Source organism: Colletotrichum destructivum, chromosome 3, assembly GCF_034447905.1.
Source record: "Colletotrichum destructivum chromosome 3, complete sequence".
NCBI classification, from domain to species: domain Eukaryota; kingdom Fungi; phylum Ascomycota; class Sordariomycetes; order Glomerellales; family Glomerellaceae; genus Colletotrichum; species Colletotrichum destructivum.
The window spans coordinates 4,980,176-4,990,654 of NC_085898.1; the positions used below are offsets into that span (position 1 = coordinate 4,980,176).

Sequence of the window (10,479 nt, forward strand, 5' to 3'; positions counted from 1 at the left end):
TTCCCCCCGGAAGCCGCCGAAGATAGCCGGGCTAGCAAATTTTTCCAACATGGAGTGACGGAGCCCCTGTTGGATTACACGTGATTGGCCAACGGGAGTTCACAGACCCAGTCAGAGCAAATCCATAAATTTCAACAGCGTTCCACCCTGCTTCCGACGAAGAGAATATGGTTTGCAAACTCAGAGCCCGAAATCACAGACGAGTATCTCAGGTACTCTGAATTGTCTGGCCGGTTGGCCCAATGGCAAGGCGTCTGACTACGATATACCGTGGAATCAGGAGATTGTGGGTTCGACCCCCATGCTGGTCAAAATCTTTTGCCTTTCGGGGCTTCCGTCGTCAGTCGGCAACAAACGCGTTTCCTTTTTACAAGCTGAGGATTTCTATCCGTTCTCCTTCTTGCCTTTCTTTTTCTGCCTTGCTGGACATCTCTCTCTCTGGCTTCCTGGTTGCCGACGTTTTGTGTATCACTAAGCTTCTGATTTGTGTGATACTGTGATTCGGGAGCAGCGCAGCTTTTCCGTCGTCGCTCGTCTCGAGTTTGAGTAAGGGTCGGGTGCGAAGTCCGGGATGATGGAGTTCTGGGATCTTTCAACTGCCATTTCCCCCCCAGGCGGGCGGCCTGCTTCAGTGATATGCGGAATCTAAGATGTGTTGTCAGGGTCAAAGCAGGGAAGCAGCCGTCAATCAAAGCCGAGAATAATAGGCCGGAGTGATACCCTGCCCGCGGCACCGAAACCCGGACCTCCGCCGGTCGGAACCCCCCGGCATTTCCCCGCAAAGGATCAGGACTCTGGCCAGGATGCGTCTTCGTACACCTCCCTCCACAAGCGTTATGTTTCGGGGTGATCGGGGCCTTGCCTCCGTGCTTTTACAGTCTTTATCATGGTCACAGGTTGTTCAAGCATGTGATGTTGATGCAAGATACAAATGCAGCATGCATATATTCATTGACATTATCCTTTCATTATCTAGACTTCAAAAGCAGCATCAAGCCATGACCCGGTAGACGGGATACTCGTCGCCGACGCTGACCGGGAGCACGTTGAAGGTGGCGTACGAGTCGATGCCCTCGGGCTCCAGCGTCACGAACGCGTGCGCCGCGTTCTTCTGCCTCGTGCTGACCCAGAACCCGCCGGCCGGGATGCGGACCTCCTTGCGGACCGTCCCCGTCGTCACCGTCGTGCGCGCGACGCCCTCGTACTTGGCGCCCGCGACCGCCGCGCCCGTGACGTTGAAGGCCTCGACCTCGCCGCGGAAGTCGGCCCGCAGCGTCTGCACCTCGACCCCGGCGACGCGCAAGCGCTCGGCGACGTCGGCCCACGCGCGCGAGAAGACGTAGGCCTCGGGCCGGGACCGCGTCAGGTTCGCCACCACGGGCGTCGTGTTGAGGAACTGCACCGGGACGTCGACGAGCGCGCCCGTCGTCGCCTCGATGAACTGCCACGTGATGTTGGTCGGCCGCGCCGACTCGGTGACGACGATATCCTCCGTGCTGGCGATGAAGTCGGCGCGCGCCCCTTCGACCGTGGCGTACACCTCCTCGGCCCGGTCGGCGGCCGTCTGGACGATGGTCTCGACCATGGTCAGCCCCGCGGCGACCCGGCGCTGCCAGTGCTGGTCCGCCAACCCGATGCCGCGCGTCTCGGTGAGGAACATGATGGTCTGGCCAAGCGCGACGGAACTGTCGCCAATCTTGGCGTCGCCCGTCGTCTCCTCCAGCACAACGTCGTCGGTGCCCGAGGGGCCCGTGACATAGGCGCCCCAGCGCAGGCCGCGGCGCTCCATGGCGGCGGCGACGGCGTTGGCGAACACGGCCTCGGACATGTCCCGGATGGCCCGGTGGATGTTTGCGTTCTTCATGGCCGAGAACTGGCCGTCCTGCGCGTCTACCCACTGCTCGCGCGCGCCGTACGGACCCGTCGGGCTGTACTCGTGGCAGTCGACGCCGACGTGTGGCGCGAAGCCCATGACGAGCTGCTTGATGTCGCGGGTCTGCTGCCGCGCGAGCTTGGTGTGGTCGCGGTTCGGGTCGAAGTTGGTCGCAAAGTACCGCTGGAAGTAGGCCACGCCGTCCGGGTTGTACCGCGGCAGCATCATGATGTCGACCTTATCGAGGACCGAGGCAGCCCACGTGGCGTTGGCGTCCAGCTTGCCCAGCAGCGCGAGGAGGGCCTGGTCGCCCGCCGGCTCGTTGCCGTGGACGCCGCCCTGCATCCAGATGCGCACCTTGCCGGGGGCGCTGGCGTTGGCGTGGGACGCGAGCCCGTCGACGACACGGTTCGAGGTCGAGAGGTAGACGTAGGGGATCGAGCGGCCCTCTTCCGACTTGAAGGCTGGATTGTGGTATGTCATCCACTCGTTGCGCGCCGCGAGCGTGCGGAGGAAGTGGTCTGCGCGAGTATCTTGTTAGCCAATGGGCCGGAGGAGTGGGGAGAGAGAGAGAGAGAGAGAGAGTCAGCCGAAGGCTTCTGGATTCGACTCACCCAGAGTCGCCTCGTCCGTCGGGCCGCTGGTGCCGTTGGCAAAGGTGCTGGGCACACTCTCCGGGCTTGCGAACGCGGGCGAGAACAGCTCGACGCCCTCAACCTCTGGGAAATTGGCGGCGACGGCCTCGCTGTCGCGGATAACCTTAGGTTGGTTGTCCGCGTAAGTGAGTTGAGCCGTCGCGAGACCTGCGCGGAGCAGGCCCAGGGTCGCTACCTGCTGGAAACGCATTGTCGTGATCGTTGCGGACTTGGCTCCGGCTTCTCAATGGGCTCGTCAATGAGAGAGAGAGAGAGAGAGAGAGAGAGAGAGAGAGAGAGGCAAGACGGTCGAGCAAGCACTTTGCGCCGGGCTTTCTATTGTAGTCTCGAACCTCCCCGGCATCTCTCGGCTTTCCGCCGAGAGCGATAGTGGTCGCCAAGGCCTCATTTCAAGCTGCCCCGGCGCCAGGAAACGTCATGACTTCCCCCTCCGTTGGGCGGTGACACCAGTGATCACGGCACTTCACCTAGAGCTATGCAGGAATAGGAATGTGTCTGTCTGCAGTGTGGAGAAGGGGGCCCCTCCTCGTGTGGAGTTGGAAGAGTTGGGGAACGTCCCGGATCCTTGACATTGTCTCTAGGAAACCTTCGGCCTGACCAGCGAAATCGCTCGCCAAGGCGTGTTATCTCGCCAAGCTTCAAAAAGGTCCCTAGCCGCCGGGCACGGGAAAATTTTGCTCATTCGGCTTGCCGTTTGGATTTGCTAATAGCCAGTTGGTCGAGTTCTCTTACCAATAGCAGCTGAGGTGGAAGTGGAACATTGTCTTTAAACCATGATTGCCGTAAACTGCAAGCGTTGTATCCATCCTTGACCATAATCAAAATGATCTACAGTGTTCACCTTTGCTTCGCCTCGCAGCGTAAAGGTGATTGATGCCACATCTTTCAAAGTTGATGGAAACAGGGCATGTGTCTTTATTTGCGGAATAGAATACTACAGACTTGATGTTGAATAGAGTTATCTTTCATCTGGCCACGTGCCGTTTAGCACAGCTGGTTGTGTGAGTCGTTTTTCAGGTCTCCCCCGCCTCATCGATGTGTGGCTTTTGGGCGTAGACTACATGGCTGCCGGTTTAAATCAGCAACGTCTAAAGTTTACTCGGAACAAAGAGCAGAACTTACAGATCATACATGGGATGCAACTGGTTGCTCTTCAACTCCTGACGCACACCCGCAAGCAGCGCCAGCACCTCCTCGGTTGTCCACCCCAGGACACCGCAGAACAGCCTCATCGAGCCCCCCTCCAAGCCTTTGAGAATCTGTGCGAGGTTGAGAAGTCCAAGATCCTTGTAATACTGCTCTTTGGGCCAAGGACCCAACGGCATCTTGAACTTCTGGTGAGCAATGTGGTCAAAGCCGCCGTGCTCTCTCACCCAGCCTTCAAGCAATGGGCCAGGGTTGGGCTCGCGCCCGATGCTTTGAAGAGCCTTGACGAACGTCTCTATCCATTCCATGGTAGATTTACCCTTCTTCTCCAGAGTCTCGTCGTCTGAGTAAAGCTGAATTTTCATGTCTTGGAACTCAACCCAGCCTCCCGGGTTAAGGTTGCTGAAAGCCGTCTCGTTAGAACCTTGTCGTCAACGACAGTTGGGTTTGTGGAAGGCAATGCACCGACCGCCCTGAAAACGTACTTGAAGACTCGCTTCACAAGAGTTTCCCAATCATCAATTGCCCCCACCATGTACCGGCAGAATATGAAGTCGTACTTCTTGCCCTCGATCCAGGAGCTTTCCACGTCATCAATCTCGAACCTGACATTGGGAGGAACCCTGTTTGATGGCTAGTTAGCAAGACATCATCTGATTCCAGAAGTCAACACCTCACCATTCTGGCTGAGTGGGACTCAAATCGTTACCAATCACCTAATGCCGTATTAGCCCTTTATTTTGAAATCGAGTCGTTGGAAAACACCGAAGTAAACTTACCTCTGCATGATGGAAAAAGTCGCCCATCTCCATCGCCCCTACAACAGCGTAAACACATAAAACACACGCAAAGTTTCAGTATCAAGTACAAAGAACATGAGTGACCCACAGATTCCTGTACCAGTTCCAATGTCGAGGATGCGGTGAACGTTTTCCGTTTCAATAGGCGCCAAGAAAAGCCTATTCCCAATTGCCCTTACGATCAGGGCATGTGTCATGTCCAGCCGGTCGCTTTCGAGCTCATCGTTCGGAGCGATATAAGCTAGAATTTGTTAGACAACCTTTTCGGACGGCCTATGTGCAAAGTGCGACAAAGTGTAGTAAGGAAAAGAACGCACATCCTGCTCGGAAAGCATGGTATCGGCGACCGTACTCAACCGGATAGTTGAACACGCTTGATGTCAGAGACGCAGTGTAGCTCGAGCTGACGTGAAACCCGTGTTACCGGCAGTGTAAAATAAAATTAGAATGATTTTACGGGGCGAAAGCATACATTCGATCATCAATCGACCTGACGTCGTCAACCTTTTTATTGATTAGCAGATTATCGGGTAATAATGAGTATCAAAAAGAACGAACTGTTTCCCCCTCATCGGGCTCAAGTACGGTTTCCTGTGCTTCCCCATTGGTATCCAACTCGGGTATAATTGAACTGGTGTTAAGGCGGGCCGAGCCAGGGGTGGCTGATACGCTGGACACAACAGTCGCCGGCGCCAGGCTCGTTTGTTGATCAGTCGCTTCAGACATCTTGGCGTCAACGTCGAGAGGAGTGTCCACGGGTTAGGCGAGTCGATACAACAACAACGAAAAGAGAAGAGAGAGATCTTGGAACAGTTTGTGGCAAGAAGCGGGGTTTTACAAGCAAAAATGCCATCAATACCTGACTCCGAGACGACAGATCAGCTTTTCCCAAGGAAAGGGGGCATCAAGCTGCAGCGTCGTGCATTTCACACTTCCGCCAACTCGTCTGTTGGACGTGTTGATGTTTGCAGCAGTGGATCTCAACCGACTCCAAGCCAATTGGAACTAAATTGCCCCTGCCGCCAAGGTAGTTGTATGCTGTGCCTTATGCGGAAGCTTGGGACCGGTTCCCCGATAGAAGACGAGTCTCATCAGGGGTTGATGTGTTTGGCCGGATTTGATGCCGTCCCAGAGCTACGTTGGGGATTTGCAATCTTGGAAGGCCAGTTCTCACTCTCTCTTTCATGTCCAAAGAGTCGCTTGTTGTTGAAGGTCAAGTGGACCCCTAGAGTTAGGATCGAGTAGAATATGATAATGATGTCTTGTAACTTGCATATATCATTTCAATACTAGTATTTTGCATTCAGTTTGAAGCCTGTACGTACGCGCTTGAGTCCAGCTTCCATTCCGGTAAGAATGAAATTGTTTTTCTTGATCATTTGCATGCATCAGAAAAAGTGACAAAGGGTTTCATTCATTATCAGCCTGTTTATGTAACTTATTCAAGTCCCCTTCTCTTACATCAACAATGTCTAACTTCACCAAGCCTCCCATCACTTCTGGTATGAGTACCGTGGTCCCAAAGAACTCAAAATCTTCAGTTCGCGCGGTTTTACGTAGAAGGGCTCTGTCGCGTCAAAATAGGCGTTGTAATACTCCTTCGTCATTTGGTGCTGTCGGATAATGGGAGCGATTAGCCAAAGTTTTGATGGATTCTATGCTGAGACCGTCTCACTTTCAGGATCCAATCTACAGGTTCGGACCTAGCAACTGCTTTAGCTCCCGCAAGACATGACGGTGACCACGTTGAGGAAGCGTGTCCCAGACTCACCATTTCTCAATCCACGTGATCGTGCCCGGAGAGTCATGAATTTGATACATCTCGAAGTACATCAGCTCAGACTCCCTCTTCATCTTCTCGATGGTTGGCTCGGCCGCCTCCAAGAATCTAGCAACATCACGGGGATGGACGTGAATAGTGACCTGAAAGACCGTCGCCATAGTGAGAGTGGGATTGCGAGATGCCCAAAGCCGTCGTGTTCAAATGAAACAAATATGGTTAGCTGTTGTTGAGAACTGCGAATTTCTGATCCCGAGGGGGGCAAAGCTCATTTGTAGTCCGCAACAATGTTTTCCCCGCATGTCCGACTGGTCAAGTCCGGCATGAGGTCAGATGGTGAAACATCCGATGTCTGACTAGTGACGGCCTTCATGAGTCTGAGCGAATTTCCAACCTAAACCTGATTGGTTGTTCTCGTGACTGGATAAGCTTAGTTTGAGCCGTGTCTGCGGGATTGCATTTTGACAGGAATAGGAATAGGTCTGTGGAAGCTTGACGTTAAAGTCGACAATTCCGGTTCCCTCTGGGGCATCTGACGAGGGATTGAAGCAACCGCGAAGGGCTTTGTCTCTGATATCACAAGCCCGTGACAACGAAACACGACAATCAACCCCCCCTCTACCTCCTATCTAAAGACCATGATTTTCTCACCAAATGGAAAATGGCTTCTGTCGAGATCATGTTGATGACACGCGGATAATGGGTCCCCTTCTGTTTCCTATACAAGCAGAATTCGTTCGCTAAGGAACTAGCGTTCTCTATTCTCCACCCGTTGGGGAAATAACCATGCGATCTCTTGCCCTTCCATCTCGTTGCTGTTGGATAGAACACTAGCGGGTTGTACCTGACGGTCTACCCTCCGAATGAGAAACTCTGTTCTTCTCAACCTCAGCCTCATTCCATGACGGCCTATTTTGTCTTTCACTCGTCTTCCACGCGAGGGACATGACGACTGTGGTTACCAAGAGAGTCACACACGCGGCGGCCAACGTGAAAGCACACGCTCCATACTTGGTCGATAACAAGTACCTGTTCCTCACTCTTGTCGACGAGTTGTAAGGTGCGGTCCATATGCTACCGACATCTGGCGTCTTCTTCCTGATGTTCTCGAAGCACGAGAACACGCAACCGACGGCAGCAACCGTGAAGATGAAAGACAGCGCGGAGAATATCATGCCGGCAAAGGAGGCAATCCGCTTGGGCCTGAAAAAGGCCACGGCGGTGGCGATGATGGCCAGTCCGGCTGTCGTAGCGGCAAACGCTGGGAGGATGAAGCCCAAAGTCAAGTCGCGCAGCTTATTTCTCGACATGGACGAAGGGAAAGTTTCGACGATGGACCCGACGGAGGAGGACAAATCATAGCCTCGCGTGGTCCTCTGGATACATCCTTCCCGGTGAGTTCTCCTACAGTTGCGGATTAGCTATAGACGCCCTTTGGGTTCCGGGCTTCTGGTCCGTTGGAGCAGAGCAGTGACTTTAGATGTGGCAGTACTTACCATGCAGTTGATGTCGACTGGCAGTAGCCCCAAAGACCAAAATCAAGTCTGATATCAGGAGTATATGCCCCATTAGACCTCCGTCCAGCCTCCAGGGTGAATATTGGTAGGCTTGTATCGGGAGTAGAAAGACAGGTAACGATAAGAAGACTGAAGGAAGCAAGCAGCAACACAAAGCCGAGACCCAGAAGCATGCGTGCAGCGACCATCGTTAAGGAGAGTTGGGGCGGGCTTATTTGCAGATCTTGAGTAACAAAAGTATTTGATGGTAATTAATGTTAGGTTCTTGGAGTTTCCAAAGACGTAAACTAGTCACGAACAGTGTGCTACCTGCTGCGGCTACCGTTCTGACTATATGTAAAATAATTCTGTCGACCCATATCAACCGGGCGAAATAGAAACCACGAACGCATCCAACCTGAGCAAAGACGGTTGCCTGATTTCAAGGGTTTAAGACACATCGTATGGCTGTGTCTCAGCCTCTGATGTCAATCAAAGACTCGGCGCGGTCACAGACACAATGGGTGCTGGATACACGGCTCCGAAAGGATTGATCGACGTGGCTGGTGACACCGAATCTGGACGGGGTTTCCCGCGGTCCAACTACGTGTTGTCGCCTTCGTAGATCATCGTCTTAGGGACCGCGCTTGTGAGAATCACGCTCCTGCTGTGCCACATTGTAGACTTTTGTCTGTGGCTGACGACCTCCAGGTTTCCTCGGAGACCGATTGGAGATGCCAGCAAGGCTCTGTTCGGGCGACAAAACGTAACACATCGGCACGTAGAACTACAATGATGGTCCAATGGAAGAGGGGTATGGTTCCAAGCAACAACTGACGGCTCTGGTACCGTCGCGTGCCATTGTGCCTTGGCTAATCGGAGCTGGAAAAAAAATTGGTGTGACGTAAGCCGAGGTCTTGTCATCCAGAGCTTCGTGTCATCAGCGCCAAGGAACCAAGTCTCTGGCCTTTCCCCTCCTCAGGTTGAGGCGAAATCATGGGCCAGACGAAGTTTCTCCGGAAGCTGAACTCGATATCCTTTGGTAACGTGGCGGAAAAATTGGTCGATGCAGGAGGTTTTCCTCAATCTTATATTCGCTCGTTATTTCCTACTTTTGTAGCTTCGAACAGTGGTTTTGGGTCTATCTTTGTTGCGAGCAGAAGACATTGCGTGCTAATTCCCCCTTAATTTAACATCATTAGTCTAAGTTTCGCTTGCGATGCCTGTTAACCACAAATGCGGCTAGACTACAGAGTTGAGCGGATGAATTCATAAGCATAATGAACCTGATTTACTAAGTTCCAAAAAGTGTTACTGATTCGGCCTAACACAAATGTAGTTGCTCTACCTCTTCGCCGCGTCACGTGGATGACTTGTGGCCACCGCTTTTGACATCTACCATCACCCTACTCTAAGCCGTAGTGTAACACGGCCTCCAAATTGATGTCTACAGAAAGATCAGTAAGCCAATATGAACGCAATATAGGAGGGAAACCCAAAATACATTGATTACACGATGCAGTAATCGGCCAGCAGGAAAGTAAGAAGCTATAAGTACAAGAAGAAATATCCTCTACAACTCTCAGTTCTCACCATCTTACAATCGTTTCCAACTTCATCAACTGACTGTATCAATTACAACCCTTCCTACTCCTCAAAATGTCGTTTCAAGCTACATTCAAGTACCTCGCTATTGCCCTTGCGGCCGCTGGCTATGCCGTCGCCGAGCCGACTAGACCAGGCTTGACATATCTGTACAGCCTTAACGGTACACTCGGCGAGCCATTCTCGACGGGAGTAGGCCCGCATGGCACGCGCGCCGTCCTTCCTGTTCTTGGTGGCCCGTTCTCCGGCCCTAACATTTCTGGTAAGCAGCATACATTGACAGCGAGAACATCTTCTGGCAGACGCTTATAAGAATTGCAGGACAGGTGCTTCCTATCGGAGCCGATTGGGGCATCGTTGACAGCAACGGCCTTTTCTGGGCCGATGCACGGTACAACTTGCGGACGGATGATGGAGCGGAGATCTTTGTCCAGACAAGCGGGCCTGGACAGCCTGATGGAACAAATCATTTGCGAGTCATTTTTGAGACGGGCAGTGAGAAGTACTACTGGCTGAACAACATACTCGCCATTGCGATCTTGACCAACGGAACTACTACGGACGGAACTCGCTGGGCCGCCCTCGATGCGTGGCAGGTCAACACCAGCGCCTAGTCAGTCACTGAAACATACTTGCTTAGTTGTCGTATCTATTGCTAGGTTGGTAAGGGCGGTAGACCTTTTAAGAAGTATATGGTGTGGAGAGCTGTGGGTTGGAACTGCATACTATACAGTACATAGCCTTTCCTCTTATCCTCTAAATTATGCCTATTGGCTGCTATACCTTTCTTGTGTCACTGGTTTCTGCTGGTGTGTGAGATTTATTGCCAACCGTTAAGCTCTCGGTATAGTCCAAATTGTTTTATAGGTTTCTTGCTGAATCTTAGTCCTTAGTGTTGCAGCAGATTCTCAAGAAGAAACCTGTTTTTAAAATTATTGAAATGAAGCGTACGAGGCACATTAAGAACCCTTGGAGATAGGAGTGACTGGCCAGCTCATCCAGCTGCTTGATAATAATGAGGGGACTGCTGCAGGCTTTGTATCAAGCAGTATACCTCGTAGAAGCTTTACGCTCTGAGAAAAGGGGCCGTTAAAGGCCTTGTCAAGCAGCAAGGGCGCAGTCT

At 52.6% G+C, this 10,479-nt stretch overlaps 5 protein-coding genes across 5 annotated transcripts; 1 reads left to right on the top strand and 4 right to left on the bottom strand.

Annotated features, from left to right (window-relative positions):
• Positions 1–910: 910 nt before the first annotated feature.
• On the bottom strand, positions 911–2,802 carry CDEST_05624 (Putative peptidase M14, carboxypeptidase A). Its single transcript, XM_062921783.1, has 2 exons — positions 2,488–2,802; positions 911–2,394 (listed from the first exon to the last, which is right to left on the bottom strand). Exons 1-2 carry the CDS (start codon positions 2,717–2,719, stop codon positions 992–994), a joined length of 1,635 nt encoding a protein of 544 aa, XP_062777834.1. The 5' UTR covers positions 2,720–2,802; the 3' UTR covers positions 911–991.
• An 845-nt stretch (positions 2,803–3,647) lies between these two features.
• CDEST_05625 (Putative S-adenosyl-L-methionine-dependent methyltransferase superfamily) lies at positions 3,648–5,201 on the bottom strand (the record flags this gene model as incomplete). The annotated part of the gene is made up of 8 exons (XM_062921784.1): positions 3,648–4,077; positions 4,161–4,298; positions 4,354–4,391; positions 4,455–4,492; positions 4,564–4,716; positions 4,793–4,878; positions 4,948–4,979; positions 5,034–5,201. The coding sequence occupies 8 exons, from the start codon at positions 5,199–5,201 to the stop codon at positions 3,648–3,650; spliced, it is 1,083 nt and encodes a 360-aa protein (XP_062777835.1).
• A 609-nt stretch (positions 5,202–5,810) lies between these two features.
• CDEST_05626 (uncharacterized protein) lies at positions 5,811–6,473 on the bottom strand. The gene is made up of 3 exons (XM_062921785.1): positions 6,247–6,473; positions 6,151–6,178; positions 5,811–6,088 (listed from the first exon to the last, which is right to left on the bottom strand). The coding sequence occupies exons 1-3, from the start codon at positions 6,414–6,416 to the stop codon at positions 5,969–5,971; spliced, it is 318 nt and encodes a 105-aa protein (XP_062777836.1). The 5' UTR covers positions 6,417–6,473; the 3' UTR covers positions 5,811–5,968.
• A 612-nt stretch (positions 6,474–7,085) lies between these two features.
• CDEST_05627 (uncharacterized protein) lies at positions 7,086–7,960 on the bottom strand (the record flags this gene model as incomplete). The annotated part of the gene is made up of 2 exons (XM_062921786.1): positions 7,086–7,659; positions 7,752–7,960. 2 exons carry the CDS (start codon positions 7,958–7,960, stop codon positions 7,086–7,088), a joined length of 783 nt encoding a protein of 260 aa, XP_062777837.1.
• A 1,450-nt stretch (positions 7,961–9,410) lies between these two features.
• Positions 9,411–9,970, top strand: CDEST_05628 (uncharacterized protein; the record flags this gene model as incomplete). The annotated part of the gene is made up of 2 exons (XM_062921787.1): positions 9,411–9,618; positions 9,678–9,970. The coding sequence occupies 2 exons, from the start codon at positions 9,411–9,413 to the stop codon at positions 9,968–9,970; spliced, it is 501 nt and encodes a 166-aa protein (XP_062777838.1).
• Between the last annotated feature and the right edge of the window lie 509 nt (positions 9,971–10,479).